Source organism: Kogia breviceps, chromosome 8, assembly GCF_026419965.1.
Source record: "Kogia breviceps isolate mKogBre1 chromosome 8, mKogBre1 haplotype 1, whole genome shotgun sequence".
Taxonomy (NCBI): Eukaryota; Metazoa; Chordata; class Mammalia; order Artiodactyla; family Physeteridae; genus Kogia; species Kogia breviceps.
The window spans coordinates 81,766,784-81,786,279 of record NC_081317.1 but is presented as its reverse complement, the minus strand read 5'-3'; the positions used below and the strand labels follow the sequence as shown (position 1 = coordinate 81,786,279).

Sequence of the window (19,496 nt, the reverse complement as noted above, 5' to 3'; positions counted from 1 at the left end):
CAGATAAATTGAAATTTTTCCATCTCAAAGTTATTAATGAATCCCTAAGAAAAATTCTGATCACTTCACTTCTGGAGAAAACAATTAAAGGTTAAAATTCTTTATATTTTTTTTACATAGATTTTACTGTGCCTTCCAGAGTCCACCTTTTTTGTTCCGTGTTCACTTATTTATTTAGCATTCCCATCCCCTACTTCCAAAAACTGAGCAGTAGCAGGATTCAACCTAGTTTTCCTCTGGCAAAGATTTCTTTACCATACCATGTTATATTACTTTAAAAAATAATATGAGCTTTTAAGACGTACAAAAAGCCACTTATTTTAAGATTAGCAGAAAATGCTTTGACGGGAGTAGGAAGAGCTTATATAAACTTTAATGGGTAAAAAAGCAAACATTAGAATTGATATTGATTCACTGATGTTTATTTAATAGTTCAGCTCTTATTATAAAACAAATGTATTTCTTCCTGATAAATACTTGTTACGGTAAGAGTACTGAAAACAGATTGTAAGTCAACATTTATTGAAGGGCGTTTCAAGATAATAATAATAATTACAACAAAAATAATAAACTTATAGCACGTAGTGTTGTGGTAAATCACTAATGGCCTACCTTTACTGAGTGCTTACTTGCATTATTTTATTTAACCCTAACGACAGTCCTCTGAAGGAGGTGCTGCTTACTATTTCTGTTATATAGGAAAAAACCCTGAGGTTCAGTGAGGTCAAATAAATTGTCTAAAGCAGAAGCCAGCAAATCCATTCTGTAAAGGATCAGATATTAAATATTTTAAATGTTATAGGCCATACAGTCTCAATCACAGCCACTCAGCTCTCCCATGGTAGGGTAAAAGCAGCTATAGACAATATGTAAATAAATAAGTATGGCTGTGTTCCAATAAAACTTGATTTATGAATACTGAAATTGAATTTTCTGAAGTCTTTTACATGTCACACAATATTCTTCTTTTGATCATTTTTCAACCATTTAAAAAATGTAAAAACCAGTCATAGCTCAAGGATGCAAAAAAAAAAAAAAAATCATACACTGGCTTTGGCCCATGGGCCATGGTTTGCCAACCCCAGGTCTAAGGTAACACAGCCAAGAAATGATAGATTCAGGCTTTGAACCCAATGTCTGCGTAATTCTAAAGAACACATGTTTCAAGTACTTAAACACTGTGTTCTACAATTTCATCATGTAAGACCCTCTTTAAATATCTCTCTGAAAATCAGTCTACATCAGTGTCATCAATTTTTTGAACTGGAAAAAAAGAAGTCACTAAAATGTATTATAGGTCTTTTCACTGCTAAAGGCTAACACCTATGATAGAGGTATATGGCAAGTTTTTTTTTTAATTCATGTATTTTTTAAATTGAAGTATAACTCATTTACAATGTTGTGTTAGTTTCTGGTGTACAGTGAAGTGATTCAGTTTTATATATATATATATATTTATATATAAAACTGAATATGAAAAAGAATATATATCATATTTCCATTATGGTTTATTGCAGGATATTGAATATAGTTCCCTGTGTTACACAGTAGGACCTTGTTGTTTATCTATTTTATATATATAGTAGTTTGTATCTGCTAATCCCATACTCCTAATTTTTCTCTCCCCCCTCAAATTCCTTTTTTTAAAATGAATTGTTTGTCTGTGTCAAGCATTGGGTTAGGTGCTGGAGGCTGAGAAATTAAATAGCTCAATTGCTGTCCTCAAGGAGTTCACAGCCTGGCAGCTGACATAGGCAGACTAGAAAACAGTTATAATACAGGGTACAAAGGAAGCACAATGGGGGCTGATAACTCACGGTGAGTGTGAGTTTTAAGGTAACAGGTGCAGTGTGAAGGCTGAGAGTCTGCATCAAGAGAGGCTTTCCAGAAGAATGTGCCCTCAAGTTGAGTTTCGAAGACTAATAGCATTGGCTAGCTAAAGCCAGGTAGAGGGAACAGCAGGTACCAACACACCAAGAAGGAGGTACCATACACCAGGCATGTTTAGAGAACTGTACATTCCAGTGTGGAGGTGTCCCCCCTTGCATAACTAACTTCTCCTGCCTTTTTATTCCACCCCCTCCATCTTTTATCAAAACCTGAATTTAGATTGAAAACTCTGGAGGAAGGAAGTGGCCTAAGGTAGCATATTGTTGGTCGTGTGTGTTCACCCAAGGCTGATCAGGAGGACTAGCAGTGACTTTTGGGAGATGAAGCTTGTTCACAAGTCACAGCCAGTGGCCCAGGGTCAAAACTTCGAGTAAAATGTGAAAGATAGATGTATGGAGAACTGACCTTGAAGAGACTTCCTATTAGAATACACAGTAGTTGAACAGAAGACAGTACAGTTGGCAGATGGCGCAGCATCCTCCCAGTAGACTGGGGAGGTCCTTTCATTGGAGAACATTCAAGAAAGTTTGATGCTTGATCAAATTCCCTTTCAAGTGGAATGATATATTTTTTAGAATTAGCTTGCTATTACACTAACAATACAAAAATGCCTTCTTCTTATAAAACATCCAATCATTATAAAGACCAAGTTCTTCCTTCAGCAACTACTGACTCTTGTACCCAACCCACCCCCCTTCCCCAGAGGTAAGTTCAGGGGTCTCCTTGCAAGTTGTTTTCTATGCATTTACACACATCTAAAATGACAACATTGAGATGAAAGCCATCTGTCATTGAAATCCGATTATTGGAACATTGTTTTTTGAACATTGGTTCATCTGGAATGACCTTTCAAGATTTAAAACTTTAAAAAGTATGTATATATTTAAAATAAAAGTACAACTAAAAAAATAAGAGGAAAACAAGTTTATATATATTTTAAAAATATATCGACCGTGGTAGATTCTGAAAGAACTAATGACAAGATTTTTGTTTGCTAAAAACAAACAAGCAAACAAAGGGAAACAAACCTTAAACCAATGACAATTCAGAGTGGCAGGAACCACCAGGAGGCCATGCAATGTGTGGACCCTGCAGTCAGCGTGCCCGGGTTTAAATCTAGGCTTTGCCACTTACTGAAGGTGAAATCTGGGCAAACACTTAACGCCCTATGTTTTAATTTTCCTTATCTTTAAAAAGAGAACAATAATAGTATCTACCTCATTAGGCTATCAATCATAGGAAATAAAAGTTAATATATATAAACCAGTTAAAACAGTGTCTGGCACATAGTAGCTACTCAAATAATATAGCCATTCTTCTTAGTAAGAGTGCTGGGACAAGGTGATAAGAATTTTCAAGAAGAGGCAGCAGCCTGAGAAGGGATGGAGAAGCGACTGATATCTTTTTTCTTTTTTCTAGTTCAAAGTTCAGCAGTAAAATTAAATACGTCAGTAGCTTATCAGAACTCAGTGGGCTGATCCCAATGGATTGCATCCATATTCCAGAGAGCATCATCAAGTAAGTCCTGATGGTTTTGAAGATTTGGTAAGAAATATTGCATGTCTGGAGAAGGAGACTAGAAAATAACTCATTTATAAAATATGGGGAAATGGCACTACCTTATATTTAAAACGAATATTAAATATTCTCCAATAAATATTTTCCTTTCTTATAACCCAGCGATAACTGTTCTTTCAGATCTTCTCTCACATAATCTTCTATTGGTGTTATTGAAATTTCCTCATTTTTATATTGAATTTACTACCATTTTGGAGAAAGCATGAATTTAACATTAATCAGCATATTTGTTACTTGTGTCTTCCATGCCACACAGACCCAGTATGTTTTGTGCATAGCCTGGATTTCTTCACTGCCTTACATAAAGTAACTTATCTGCTTGACCCTAGGAAAAGAGAAAACAGTTACCCTTTCTCTGTTTTCTTCTCAGTCCTTTTTCTTCATGGTTCCCTTCAGGTGAAAGATAAAGCAGAGTGGTGGCTGGTGCAGTTAGGAATGACCTCCTTACTCAGTACAGGGTAAAGCCTGTGGGAAGAAAGTATGGATACTGAAGGTTGTAGGATTAGGCTGCAAAAATAATAAAAATAAAAAGTTAACCGAACAACTGCTTGGAGCTGGGACTTAAAAACATGATGCTGGAGAATGAACCCTCCTAACTGGTTCATTGTTGCAAAAGAGCTATTGTTTACTGTCCATCATGTTTTTCTTTCACTATGTCTGATTCACTAGCTTTCTGTGTGATTAAAACTGGGAGGAATCTAACCATCAGCTCAAGAGAAAACAGTCAAGGATACCCCATCTTCCTCCATAAGATGGAGAGCAAAAGTGACCTCCCAATTTGGGCTTCCAAAAAAAGAGTCCCCTCACTTTAAAAAAAAAAAAAAGGGCACAGAAATTGGAAGGAAAAGTCTCTAATGTGTCTCTGCTGTGCTAGGCATAGAAGTGCTCTATTTGTATCTATTATTTAATCCCCACAGTAAACCTCCGTTTACAGATAAGGAAGACAACTTAGGAAGGGGACGTTACTTATGCAAAGTATAAGTAGGAACAAGGAAGAGATGGAACAAGAATTCAAATCCAGGTCAGCCTGGCACCACAATGCCCGTGCCCTTTTCTAGCAGATTTCTTTACCTCCCTTAAAAAAACCATCTAAAGTCAAAGCTCAGAAGCAGCTGCATTTGGTTTTCCGGCATTCCAATATCAGGTAAGAACAGAGGATAGCGATTGGGTTGAGAACTGCCAGTTAGCTCAGCTGAATCAAGCAGAGTGTTCATAAGCTCCTAATGGTGGCTTTAATCCTCACTAGCTTCAGAGAGTCCCGAAACCAGCACACCTTCTAGCTCTAGCCTGCTGCCTCAAAAAAGGGACCCCCATCTCCAAAACCCACTCCTAGTCTTTAAATGTAAAAGTACTGGAGCACCCACCTCCTATAATGCTGTCTCCCTTTGCAAAAGATGACAAGGACCTTCCCTCGTCAAGTGGAAATGAGCACTGGACATTTTCTAGGTAAACATGGCAGTGCTTCCCCGGTGTGGCAAGTGGAAAAAGAGAAGAGTGGGCTTTGGAGGCTTAGCATTAGGTTTGAACCTTCCCACCTGCCTCTCTGAGACTTCAGGAAACCTATTTAAAACACCGAGTCAGGGCTTCCCTGGTGGCGCAGTGGTTAAGAATCCGCCTGCCAATGCAGGGGACACGGGTTCGAGCCCTGGTCCGGGAAGATCCCACATTCGCGGAGCAACTAAGCCCGTGCGCCACAACTACTGAGCCTGCACTCTAGAGCCCACGAGACACAACTACTGAAGCCTGTGCACCTAGAGCCCGTGCTCTGCAACGAGAAGCCACTGCAATGAGAAGCCCACACACAGCAACGAAGAGTAGCCCCCGCTCACTGCAACTAGAGAGAGCCTGTGTGCAGCAACAGACCCAACACAGCCAAAAATAAAATAAATAATTTTAAAAAAAAACAACAACTCTGAATCTCAGCTTCAGCATCTTTAAAATGAGAACGTAAGGAGCAATGGAAAGGTCCTGAGGACTGAATGAGAACAATGTACCTAAAGCACTGAGGAAGCCTGGCACAAAGTTGGCAATCCAGAATGTTATTTATTGAAATTGTGTTGCTTTTAGAGACTTGCTATTCATAGAGGGACGTTTAGTTGTTGAGAAGTTAAACATGCCGGAGGAGATTTTCATTCATCTACACCTGTCAGTTTTCAAGGGCTCCATTTGGGAAAAGTTTCTTTGGGAGGAAGGGCTTCGTTTGGAAAGAGTTTCTTCTGGAGGAAGAAATTTACAACCATGCACGCCCTCCCCATGTGTCCATGATTGATCTCTCCTGTCTTTTGTAATCCATCTCCTCTGGATGTCCTTTCTCGCATTTCTGTGACTGACCCTCATTGCCTCATTTTCATATTATGCCATTTTCAAATTGATAACAAGCTCCTTCCCGTGACACAATAGCATTCAGAGGGTCTGATCTCATCCAATCCCAAGACCAATATTCAGCTGGGATGGAGCCTGTCATCAAAGGGCTTAAATGAAAGAAAAATGAGCCCAATCTGGAATCAGATTTATAATCACTGATTACAGGCGATTCTTATTATGTGGCAGTGATGTTCTTACAAGATTTGAATAAAGTACTGAACCGTTGTTTCTAGGGGGAATACAGGGCTGAGTTTCTGTGAGTACTCAGTCACAACAATCTCATTTACCAATTAATATATAACCTTGTTTTATTGTGTTTCTGTTTAAAGATACTTTATTTGATCTGTACTGTTGATTCACTAACATTGAACTCAGGGCCAACAGCACTGTAACTTGTGCCTGAATAAAGCTTATCTAACACACATATATCCTTCCCTAAGGCACATCATAGCCTCCCTGTGCTTAGGAATACTAGATGGTACTTAAGCACAATGTTTGGGGAACATTTTTACTAAAGAAAGAGATCGCCAGCAAAAAGCACAAAAATGAGAAAAACAGGACACTTCAGAGACTGTAAAAAGCCTACTTGTTTGCAGCAAAAGAGCTGAGACGAGAAGGCAGAGCCTCGCCTAGTTCCACATCAGCTGGGAACCCACAGGTCAGGTGACTCAAATTTCTGGTCATTCTGTGAACGTCCACAAGTGACCATGAAAGTGCCGTAAGTACTGCTTTAGAGGCTGCAACTATGGTTTAGCAAGTAGACAAATTTGCAAACACGGAATCTGCAAATCATGAGGATTGGCTATATATAATCATAAATTCAAAATCTTTGACTATATCTAATTTAAAAAAGATTTCTCCCCAAAGGCAATTTGATTACTCTTTGGGTAGGCTTTTCCTCTCATGTTTTGACTGTTCTGTAAAACACTGACCTGTCATTTTTTTCCATCTGTCTGCTCGTTTTCCTCACTGCATTCATTTTTTATCCTGTAAGGTACGATGAAGAGAGATCTTATAAGAGAAGTGTGAGGTAAAAGTCTCCTGATCTACAATTCACGCTGGGTCCTCTGTGTGTGTACACCAGTGTCTTACTTGTGGGTGACCTCAACACGCTATCAGAGCAAGAGGTCCTCGTATCAGTCCCTTGTAGTATATCATTTCCGGTCTTTGTCTTGTGTGTAAAGAAAGCTGTTGAGGTCAACCTAATTTGCAACTGAAACCTACTAAACCAGATACGTCCCTGACTTGGCCCAGGCTGCAAGCTAACTTTAACTGTCCCCAACAACTGCTATGGCTGTTTCCAGCTTTATTCAGCCAGCATGTTGCCAGTTTTCTTGCAACGTTTATATCTATCATCTTTATGAAGGACTTTGCAAAGAAACGTACATAAACGTTGAATTGGAGTTCTTAAAACACCATATTTAATTGAAGGAATGTGTCTCAGTGCTCCAAAGGTTGGTTTTTAAAAGCACATACGCTCCACTTATGTCTGGCTCTGCTTTGCTGGGTGACTCTTCTCACGCTCTGCTTGCTTCTTTTTTGTTTCTTTTCTACACTGCTAATTTTTGCTCATGCAGACTGGATGAAGAACTGAGGGAAGCATCAGAAGCAGCTAAGTAAGACTGGTTTCCATTCAGCAGCTGGCAGTGATGTTGGCTTGCATTTCAGGAATGAATTGGGAGAACCTGCATGCCTGGTGTTTTATTCTTGCATCCTGACAATAATGCTGCCCTTTAAAAGTTTCCTTTGTTCCATGTTATTTATACTACAATCTATTTGCCCCCCCCCCCCCCACCATGATCTTGGTTATCTTGGTCATCTTGTTACTGTTGTTTAATTTCTTTTAAAATATATACATGCAATTTTAGGCACTACAACAAAAGAAACACATCACAGGCATTGCCACACATAGTATAACATCCAGATGATCGCTTGGCTATATTGAGGCAATAAACCTCACCAATTCATACTAATGCAGAAAAATGATGGCAAGTTGAATTTTGCAATAGTTTTGTAGAATCAAATTCACGAATTCCCAAGATGTTTTAAAAACACCTTATTTAGTGACTGGCAAATACAGCTTAACTAACAGCTTCTGAGCTATTTGGATGAATAAAAAAATATTGCTATTATAGTTTTCAAAACAGCAAAATCATAACTTTAATGCAAATATAAAATGAATACATGCCAATGATTTTACTCAACTAATTATTTAATGAAGGAACCAGTAAGCTGTTAAAACAGTTCAAAGAGCATTTGAAAAGCTAGACATCTATAGGCAGTTTATAAAGGAACATTAGGATAAAAATATTGGTTTAGAGACAAAACTGATTAATGTTCAACAGGGCAATAAACTGTAACCTTAGGGTTATCTTTTTCACTGGACAGAAATTACTTGCATCTCTGCTCAATAAAAATCTACAAGTTAACATCTGCCTCTACAGAGTTGTAAGATCAATCGAAAGTCAACTCAGCACTGCTTTTAAAGAACAACCATTAATTTCCTTTTCTTATTTCCCGGTCACAGATAATTTCTCTGACACTTTACGTGAAATCTAGACAAGAATATTTGCTGTATTAAGCTTCTCCATTTCAAATGTTGCTTACACTGTTAATTTTTATAACCCGTTCCTGTTTCAATAGATATTGCAAAAGCAGAAAGCCTGGACAATGTCCAAACAGCTACAAATTCTGAATAAGTAAGATCTAAATTAGTGAAGCTTTACCTGCGTAGGTGTAGGTGTAAATGCCAATTCTTCATGAATGCAATCCATTTAGATATTTTTTTCCTACAGCACATTTTTACAGCAGGTAATCTGTACAATTATTTGCCTATAGTGTGGATCTTTTGGGTTTAAGAACTCAAGGAAAGATTTTTGCTTTAGAAAGTTTAGCATTAGAATAGTTTACTGTTAAATATTCCTACCCTCTAGTTTCCTTTCAAGGTAACTGACACTCATTGAGACTAACAATACTCAAAATTACACAAATTTTTACTCTAACAGAATCTTCTTAGTCTATAACTCAACTGTTGAAAACAAGAAGTTGTGGAAAGAAGGAAGATATTAGGAATCAAGGAACCGAAAGTTGGCATAATGTACCTTCAGCAGTTATCTTTGCGCAAATTGCAGTCATGAGCTTTCCCTACAAAGAGAGCTAGCAATTAGTTTCCCTTTCGTACTCATTTTTTTAGGATAACGTATTTATGAAATTAAGGAGCTGTCTTCAAGACAAAAGGTGAGGAAAGAGCATCAATAATTTTCCAGCCAAACCCACTATAGAGTCCTAGTCATGTACTTTCATTACAATAAAATCTTGCCTCCTTCAATAGATATTTTCCCTCCATATTTCTACTCTTCCTGCTTAGCTACCATAGGAAAACATTTATCATTTTTGGTTTAGTTGTGTAGCTCTCTCTTTTTTTCTCTCAAATTCTTCATTTTGTTCACTAATCTACTGCCACAGACCCTCTCCCCCGATATCTAAATGGTCTTGGGTGGTCCTGAGATGTCTTGGTCTCCTTCCTAAAGGAAGCACCAAGCTCATGCCTAGTACATACTAGATGCTCAGTAAATTTCTGGTGCATGAATTGGTGAATGTGCATAAGACTAAGATCATTGCTGTGAGGCAGTGGTTCTCAATCTTAACGATGCATCAGAATCACCTGGAACACTTGTTAAAACACAAGTGTCCTGGGCCTCGCCCTCAAGGTTTCTGATTCGGCAGGCCTGAGAATCTGTATTTCTAACAAGTTCCCAGTAATGCTAATACTGCCAGTCTCGGTACCTTGCTTTGAGAATCACTGTCTTAAAGTAAATGGCTGAATAAAAATAATTAGATTTGTCCCAGGAGATCTATGCTCTTGTTTTGGATTCAGTGAGGAAGCCACCTGTCTAAATTCTCCTCCAATTGATCCTATTTTTTCTGATGGTGACATTACAGAGATGAGGCAATGAGATAGATCTGCACATCTGAAAACGTGGAAGGAGAAAGAATTTTACTCTGTTGACCCCACCGATGATTGAAATCCCTCAGAATCCTTCCGTTTTGGCATGCTAGCTACATCTTCTTGACTACCTTTCAGCCTCTGAAGTGGTCCCCCAACCCTTGGACAGACTGTAGAGGATGATTTGAGGTTCAGAAAACATAAACCACTGCAGATCTATGGTTAGATTCTAGAAGCCAGAAAAACCAGGTTCCTTTCATGAACAAATGCCCCCGACTTTCCACACGACCTTAACTAGAACGCTTCAGGCTGGTTCTAACAAAAGCAAACACATACCCTGTCAGGCAACAAAGCCTATCTGTTTTTAGTCCCACCAGTGTTTTTAAACATTCACCCTCTCTCCACATACATATACACACACATACCACCTCCACCTCTAACTGACTTTCAGAAGGCAATTTCCTCAGCCTGCCTTATTTTTTCCTTAAACTTTTAGTTTTATATAGGAAAGAAAATACTTTCAAAGGATAAGTTGTATCTATAGAGCCGTTCTTATTTTGAAAACGGCAAAGAATCCGTCTGTCGCCTCTGGAGTGACAGTAGTACGAGAACTGCAAATTGCTGTTTGCTTTGGAAGGATTACGCAAAGTTAAAAAGCAGCAAAGCTAGGTTTGGAAGACTGCCCTGCCTTGATTCCATTCCAGCTTTACTAGGTTTTTCTAGAACACTGTCAACACTTTCCTGACTGTCCTTGTTCACTAGAGTTGCCAGGTATCCTCCATAAAAATACCACCGCCAGCGAGAAGGGTAGCTGGAGAGGGGCAAAAAGCTCTCTGCCCTTCTCAGGGAGCCAGACTTCTGCCATTTTCAACAAAATACCTAACATTAATAACCGAACCTCTGATGTGCAGATAGATACCCTGACTTGTGAAATTATTCACATTACAAAAGGAACTCTCGCATGTAAAAAGGATCACAGCATCTCTTTAAATAGCGTTTGTCTGCCAACAATAAAATATTTACCAGAGGGGAACAAGTAACAGTTGAAGTGTTAAGTATTAATTGTAAATTAATATAAAGCAAATTTGAAATTGGCTAACAGAGGAATCACATGGAATATCAAAAGCAGCTAATAATATTACACAAGAAAGCATAAACACATTCATACACCATAATAAAAGTTTCCTTATTTTATATGGTTACATTTTTCTTTCTGGACACGATCAGTTTAGGTTAATGTTAGGACTCACTTGTTTGACCTGAATACAGATCAGCTGTAAGGTATTTTTCTGTAACAACACCAAAGCAAGCTGGAACTGGCATTCTTTTAGTGTCTTGGAAAATCTTCGTTGTTGTGAAAACTGAAAGTTAACTGTGTTCCTATGTAAATAATATCAGGCTGCATGAGAGGGATTGTCCTTTGTGTCTAAAATATTATATTATTTGGGTTACAAACAAAAATTTGCAATATAATGTTCCCTGAATAAGATAGATTGAAAAGTCAGGAAAAAGAAAAAACAAAAAAAACAAGGACAGAAGAGACCGCTGGAGGTGTTTGGAGTTCTCAATCTTCCTTTTATGTTTCTAAATCAGAAGCAATTACTAGGGCTTCCCTGGTAGCACAGTGGTTGAGAGTCTGCCTGCCGATGCAGGGGACACGGGTTCGTGCCCCGGTCCGGGAGGATCCCACATGCCACGGAGCGGCTGGGCCCGTGAGCCATGGCCGCTGAGCCTGCGCATCCGGAGCCTGTGCTCCGCGGCGGGAGAGGCAACAGCAGTGAGAGGTTCGCAAAAAGAAAAAAGGAAAAAAAAAAAAAAAAAAAAGAAAGAAAGAAGCAATTACTATATTTCAAAACTGATGGTAAAAGAATCAGAGCTTAACCTCATCATCTGTTCAGGTGTAGATGTGTTCAGGAGTAGCAATGGTACCACACTAAACAGTTTAAAAAGGCCAAATCTGTCGTGTTTACAAAGTGGTAACAGTGGAGAAAATGTTTACTGCTTCCTTTTCTTTCCCCCCCCTTGCACTCAGAACTAGCTGCCTTTACAATGACCCAGAAATGTCTTCTATGGAGAAGGAGTAAGAATTCACCATCAATAACAACTGTGTGGTTACTTATTATGTTGTATGGCTGGGCTCTGAAAGACAAAATACATTGAGGATTGGGTAAACACCGTTTAGATGTTCAGCTTTCATGTTCTCTATTCCTGAATTTAGAAACTTAAAGAGAAATGTGCCAGCTTAACACCATCTCATTCATGATCACCATTAGATGACTTAAGGAAAACCTAAGTCTTCATTTGGCATTCTATTTTTCCAGTCCGAAAGTGAGGAGAAAATGAGTATTTGAGCCAGATGTAAAAGCATGTGGGCAAGAGGCATGCAACTCTGCTTTCTGAATTACATCATTCATATTTTAATTAGTGAAAGTAGGGACTTCCATTTGAACTTATTTGGGTGGATGGGAGAGAAAACGTCCTTGTTTCGAAAATTCAAGAGGCAGTTGAGTCCGGATGGAACTTTAGAAATGATCTAGTCCATCTAGTCTCATCCTGTGAGAAATAAAAATTGAGCGTGTACTGGGTTCTTACCACGTGCTACGTTCTATGTAAAAACCTGCACGCACACTATCTGATTTTTAGCCTCAGAATAAGCCAATGAGGTGCGTTTTGTAGATAAGAGCAGCACAGAGAGATTAGCTGGCCAGTCCAATTTGTACAGCTGTAAGAATGGCCCAGAGCTGGGACTGGAGCCTTTGCAGGGCAGTTTCAGAGCCAGTGGTTTTGAAATCACAGAGGTGGTCTTAATGCTGGAATGGGTATTCAACCTCTGATCTAACAGAACACCGGGGAGGACAAAATTTGTCACCTAAGACAAATAGAGTTCTTTATTGTCCCGGTCAGTTTCAGGGAATAAACTGTGGTCACCATCATGCTCTCAGGGAATCTGGCCATCCAGTCGGGGGCTCCTAATTGGGTTTGAGTTGTGGAGAATTTAACCTTGTCCTTCACAGGAATCCAGAAGGAGGGGCAAAGATCACATTTAAATGTATCTGCTATTGTCACATTTTGTTCTCTTGTGACCTCCTTTCCCTGGAGGAGGTCTGAAGGGGTACTGGAAAATCCCAGTGCACTTACTCTGCAGTTGCCATGGTGACCTTACAGTTTAAGGAAGTTTATAAACAAAAACTTGAAAGAGAAGGTCTTTACTGAAAAGTACACAAAGAACAAAAACTGTAAAAGAGACCTTTGAAATCGAGCAGCTACTTTTCTGAAGGTTACACTGGTCCCACCTTTTTTGAGATGAAGACAGCAATTGCTTAAAGCAAACTGCCACGCGAAAATTCGGCAAAATAAAAAAACCACAGGCCCTTATAGTCCATCTAATCCTTTATGCAAATCATCCCTCCCTCAACAAAACAGCGCCCCCTAGAGCAGAGCCCTATGCCCACAGTAAACGAGCGGCGCGGACGGATGTCCCTCACTAGCCTACAGCTGCTACATCTGCGGGCTTACCCACTCCTTTGCCTGCCTTGTGTGTTTTGCTCCTCATCTGTATAAAGGGCTGTTTGGGCTGGGGAGAGGGCAAAACACTGCTTCTGTTGGGGTTCATTCCAGGGCTGGGCATGGGGGTGGGGGGATGCTGCAAATTAATTGTTAGTGTTACTTCCCACTTCTTAGAAAATACTCCTCTCCGGGCTTCCGCTTTCTTCAGCCCTCTCTTTCCTAAGCTCTTCTTTACCAGGCACACGCTCACAGTGTGGAGGATGTGAAACGGGATGAGGGCCAGAGTGGCCGAGATTTTTTTCTGCTGACTTCCAGCCCTGGGTTTCTGGCTTTCTTTAGTATCAGAATACCAGGCTTCGTTTACCTTCTGGTTCCTGAGTGGAAGCATTTTACACCTTCTCTAGCTAGTATTAAATGGATCAACTGCAAAATGGGCAAAGGCTCTTCCAAGGAGCTCAGTTAAGGCCAAGAATAAAATGCGATGTGTGCTGATACTGTAATGGCCTCTCATTTTCCTCAGAAAGAGAAGGAAGGTTAAGCCCATCTCTCTGCTCTTCCTACAGAAAACATGAGAGCTTCCTTTGATCATTAAACAATATTGTCAGACGCTTTGTAAGAAACTTCGTTTTACACACGTTAGAAGCCAAACTAGCCTATAGGAAATTAGCAGAAAGCTACTATGTCTCACTGGAAAATTAGTTCTAGAAAGTGAAGCCCATCTGCCCACTGAGGAATACTCCTTTCATATTTCAAGTCTGATTAAAAATAAGTTTTTTCCGAAAAGCATACTATTTTTAAAAGTAGCCCCAGGTGCTTGTCTCCTTCACTCTCAGGTTTGGATTTTATTTATTCATTCATCTCCTAAAACTGCAACATGACTTTTTATATTCTTACACACAGAAAAAGTGTACATGATCCAGGAGAAGTAGTTCTATGCGGGGAGACTTAAATTAGTAGCACCATCCATAGCTTCATTAGTTTCACAACACAACTGTTATCTCGGAAATTAATCTTCAGTGTGGTGTCCTGTATTAACTTAAAAATCATCCACTTTGGACTGTCTCTTGCTCCTTCCATAAACTGGGTTATTAAATTTCAACTTTTCAGCTTCTTGTTTACCAAAAGCTGAAGGGTTAAATTAAACCCGAAAAGGTTTACAAAAAAGTCAGTAGGAAAAATGAGGTGTTTCGAAATGGTGTGTTTTTTTCAGATTTTTGTCAGGTGCCTAGGTGATGAAACAAAGTGACCGTGCCCTTTAAACTTTTCAAGATGATTTCAAGTGTTCTGACCCACATTCACACTTTTTAGATGTTGTGCCCCAAATGTAATACATATTTTCTTGGTCTGCGAAAGAAACTGAGCCACCACCATATGAGTAAGAATAAAAATCCAATCATCAATCAAACCTAATACATTCTTTTGGGAATAACTGCAGCTGGAGGTCCATTTTTGAAGCAAAAACAAGTCAAGAAGGGTCTTTTGAAAATGCATATTAGAAAAAAGATCTAATCTAAAACATCGAAGGCGTCAGAGTGGGTAAAAAGAAGACACCTCCATGGTAAAACCCTGCTGGTAAGAAAATAAGTCAGATCCTTGAGGGCATAAAATAGAGATTAATATCCATGACAACCTGGCCTCTCCTGACAGCATGGCTGGATTTGAAAACTCCCAAAGGAGACAAGATTATTCTAAGCAGAGAGATGATTTTCCCATTTCAGAAAAGACACAGAGCTACTACTGCTACTCTACTACTAGTACTAATATTACTGCTACTAATAATAGACATTTACTGTGTGCTCATTATGTGCAATTGAAAACACTTTAGACTTAATCTCTAGCAAGCCGTGAGAGAGATACGATTGTTCTGCTTTACAGATACAGAAATGGAGACTTAGAGAAGATAGGTAACTAGGCCAAGGCCCCAGAGCTAAGAAGTGGTAGAATTGCTGAGGGTATTTCAAAGGAAGGATACCTCCTTAACTACTGTAAACTGGATGGGTTGGCTTTATTTGCAGAGCTGCGAGAATAAACAGGGCTCAGCTGCTGCAGATTCCACAAGCAAAGCACAGTAACCTTTGCAGGATACAGACTTAAGGCTCGGGAGGGAGGGCAGACCAAAGCAAAATCCGCACATACTTCCCAAACTGCCAGTTTCAAACAAAGCGTTTTTCTTCCTCTGAGTGTTCACCGGCTGCAGCCCTCTTCTTTGGTAGGTGCCAGCAAGTTGTGATATATTCCCATGAGGTGGAAGAGAGGCACAAGTGGCCCGAAGTCATTTTAGGCTTATTCCCTAGATATTTGGGAACTCAGTGGACATTCTTTTGTTTTTCCATCTTTTTTTTTTCATTGAAGTGTAGTTGATTTACAATGTTGTGTCACTTTCAGGTGTACAGCAGTGATTCAGTATACATATATATGTCATATATATATCACATATATATATATATGGTATATATATATTCTTTTTCAGATTATTTTCCCTTGACCTGGAGATTATCATACTCAGTGAAGTAAACCAGACAGAGGACAAATGTCATGTGATATCACTTATATGTGGAATCAAAAAAAAAAAAAAAAACCCGATACAAATGAACTTATATACAAAACAGAAATAGACCCACAGACATAGAAAACAAACTTATGGTTACCAAACTCAATAGACATTATTTACAACAAGCTTTTCTTAGGATATAAGAATCCATCTCATTAAAGTAGTTGGCACCCTTTTCAGGCAAATCCTTTGACTTTAGAAAATTTTGGAGGGTGAGAGTGAAAGCAGTGGAGTCACAGCTGGCGAGTCCCTCACGCGTCACCTAGAGGGGAAAGAGAGTGCCTCACACCCATGGACACCTCACACACACGGTGCAGAAGCACACAGAACCAAGCACGTGCTGTCACGGAAATGACAGGCGATTCCGGAGCAAGGTGGCCTCTACCTGCGGGGAGGGACGTGTGGGCCACAGTAATGCCAGCCCCCCTCGGTTTATCGTTTTTTTCTAAATTATGGTAAAATACACCTAACACAGAATGTATTGAATAGTGTCTTAACCATTTTTAAGTGTACAGTTCAGTAATGTTAAGTACATTCACGTTGTTAGGCAACCGATCTCTAGAACTTTTTCATCTTGCAAAATTAAAAAATCCATCCCCATTAAACCACAGCTCCCAACCCCCCACCCCCCTTCTACTTTCTGTCTGAATTTGACTGCTCTAGGGCCCTCATATAAGTGGAATCACATGATATTTATCTTTCTGTGACTGGTTTATTTCACTTGGCTTAATGTCCTCAAGGTTCATCCATGTTGTAGCAACTGTCAGTTTCCTTCCTTCTTAATATTCATTGTATGTATAGACCACATTTTTGTTATCCATTCATCCATCGATGGACACCTGGGTGGCTTCCACCTTCTAGCTATTGTGAATGATGCTGCTGTGAACATGGGTGCAAAAATATCTGTTTGAGTCCCTGTTTTTAATTATTTTGGATATGTACCTAGAAGTAGAATTGCTGAGTCATATGGTAGTCCTAGTTTTAATTTTTTGAGGCACCTCCATACTGTCTCCCATAATGGCTGCAGTAGTTTACATTCCCACCAGCAGTGCACAAGGGTTCCCTTTCCTCCAACACTTTTGTTTTCTGTTTTTTCGGTAATAGCCATCCCGGTGGGCGTGAGGTAGTATCTCATTGTGGTTTTGACTTGTGCTTTTTAAATAACAGCTTTACTGAGATAGAATTCACCCATTTAAACTGCACAGTTCAGCGGCTCAGCATTGTCACTGAGTTGTACAACCAACGCCACAATCAATTTTAGAACATTTTCCTCACCTCAGAAAGTAACCCCCGTCACTCTCCATTTCCCCTGACCCCAAGTCCTTGGCAATCACCAACCTACTTCTTGACTATATCTTCCTCTTCTGGGTGCTTCCTGTCAATGCAGTCACATGGCACATGGGCTTTGGGTCTGGCTTCTTTCATTTAGCCTCACGTTTCCAAGGTCATACATATGGTAGCAAGTTTATAACTTTTCACATGTTGGAAACATACTCTTGATGAATTTAACATAAAATTTTTAAAACTCCAAGACAAAACATGTGGGGGGAGGAATCAAAGGTGCTATGCATGAAAAAAGGTCCACGGTGGTTTTCTTTGGATGGTGGCCCAAGAAGTGACTTTTAAATTTTATTTTTCTTCATAGTTTTCTGTATTTTTCAAAAACAACAAACATGCGTTTCTTTTATAATGGGAAATTTTTTTTTAATATTGGAGGGGTTTTGCCATTGTTGTTTTATTGTTTACTTCTTAGTATTTAGTGCTTGTCAGATGTTCCTTATTTCAAGCAGACCATTTTTTTGCCCCACAAGGAAAGGCCATTTACTAAAAAATAGGTGGATTTCCAAAATGCAATAATATTCCTTACCGCAATCCACTTAAAAGGGAGCCTGCACACAAGTCTTTTGCCCCCTAGATCGTTTGGAAAGGCGTAAAATGCTTCCAGAAAGTTTGGTAAAAGTGAACAGATTCCATATGTTAAAGAGAGGCTTGGCAACTAGGGAAGATTGTGTTTTACCAGATTTGTCTAGTATAAGAAGCATGCATGATTTATTTTCAGTAAGTCCCTTGAGGAAAAAAAGCAAGCACAGCCCTCCTCAAATCATTACTGTTTCTATTCAGTTTCTCATGTTTCTCATTTCTTTTCTTTTTTTCTTTTTTTTCCAAAGTATTAATCTGAAGCTAAAAGAAAAGCCCTAGTTGGCCATGGCTGGAAGAAGAGGATGCTTTTCTGCTTCGTGGTTCTGTTGAAACATATCTACCTGGAAGAGACAGGGCTGATGATACTTTTTTCCCACTTTGCACTACCTGGTGCCATTCTAAATTTCTAAGGGGAAAAACAATAAGGGAACTTGTTTGCTCTTAACATGTTTTATGAAATTATGTGCATTTTCCTATTTTGCCAGTTATGTGCCTCCAAGATTTTAGTTGAACCTCAGCAAGAAAGTAGGACCTTCCATTTCAATATTTCATTAACCCTTGGTGCAGTGGTATTTCGTCTCTTAGACTGGTGTTGACCACTAAGATAACTTCAGTCCATTATTCATTGTGAGTGGATTTGTTTCCATAGATTAGCTGGATTTCTCCTTGGTGATCATTTCAGGTTTAAAATACACAGGGCTCAACAGTCCCTAGGCAAGTGGTCCCCACATACTTCTACCTTTAAAATCCTAAGCTTGCTTAAGACAGCCATAAAGTAGACACAGCTGTGACACCACGTCAGCTAAGTGCCTACTTGGTTCTTGTCCCCGTGAATCGTCTCTTCTAACATCTCTAAAGGAAGCCAGGCTTTCTAATTCACATCAATTTTATTTTAGTTATCAAATCGGTCATCATGTTTTCTGTGAATTGGTCTTTTTACAAAACCATTTCTCCAGCCTCCACGTTGAGAAACTTAAGGATTAATGTCCCCATTTCCGATAGCTGTCTGTGCTTCAAGCCATAAACTTAGTTCTTAGTTTAACTTAGTTACACTTTAAGTGCCAAGGGTTCTATGTAAGGTGGCTCACTCAGAAATTCGTTATTTGGTAACATTCAGTTATCTGAATTTCTCTCTCACATGCATTACAAAAAGTAATCTGCTTTAACACACTAATCACAGGCTTCAAATTAAACATGAGTCTGTACTATCATTTGCAAAATAGTCCTTTATAAGTCTTCATATGCCCTTTAAAACATGAATGTGGTTTAGAACCCGTGGGCCTCTAGCAGAGCGAGGGGTTTGTAAATCCAGCGCCCCTACCTGTTGCCCTGTGGCCTTCGAGTCAAGAATGGTTTTCACACCTTGGGCTGAGAAAAAAAATGTTTTTAATATTTCATGACACATGAAAACTATACAAATTTCAGTCCCTATAAATAAAGTTTTACTGAAACACAGCCACTCAAATTTGTTTATAGACTCTGCAGCTACTTTTGTACTACAGCAGCAGAGTGGAGTAATCGCCATAGACCATGGGCCCACGGAGCCTAAAACACTGACACTCTTTACAGAAAGCGTTTGCTGAGCACTGTGTCAACACATCCATCCTTCCCCCTCCCCATTTGTATTCAGATATTGGTTTCTCTAACAGCACGCACAAACGTACAAACTAATTTATCTTAAGAAAGAGAATTTTGGCATCCACAAGTCAGTGAAACGCATGGCCTGCTGAAAAAGGCAAG

General features: G+C 39.3%; 1 protein-coding gene across 6 annotated transcripts in view; it reads left to right on the top strand.

The window, feature by feature from the left end:
* The window catches only part of PRUNE2 (prune homolog 2 with BCH domain), a 387,249-nt gene extending 368,282 nt beyond the window's left edge, over nucleotides 1-18,967 (top strand). For 3 of the 6 annotated variants that reach the window (XM_067039592.1, XM_067039590.1, XM_067039594.1), the window contains 5 exons: nucleotides 3,310-3,408; nucleotides 6,827-6,862; nucleotides 7,410-7,448; nucleotides 11,811-11,858; nucleotides 18,005-18,215. In XM_067039592.1, the coding sequence (XP_066895693.1) occupies nucleotides 3,310-3,408; nucleotides 6,827-6,862; nucleotides 7,410-7,448; nucleotides 11,811-11,858; nucleotides 18,005-18,035 (253 nt within the window). In that variant the 3' untranslated portion in view covers nucleotides 18,036-18,215. Of the gene's footprint in view, nucleotides 1-3,309; nucleotides 3,409-6,826; nucleotides 6,863-7,409; nucleotides 7,449-11,810; nucleotides 11,859-18,004 lie in introns of all 6 variants that reach the window. The other 3 variants (XM_059071193.2, XM_067039591.1, XM_059071194.2) reach the window with 3 other exon arrangements.
* Nucleotides 18,968-19,496: the final 529 nt, after the last annotated feature.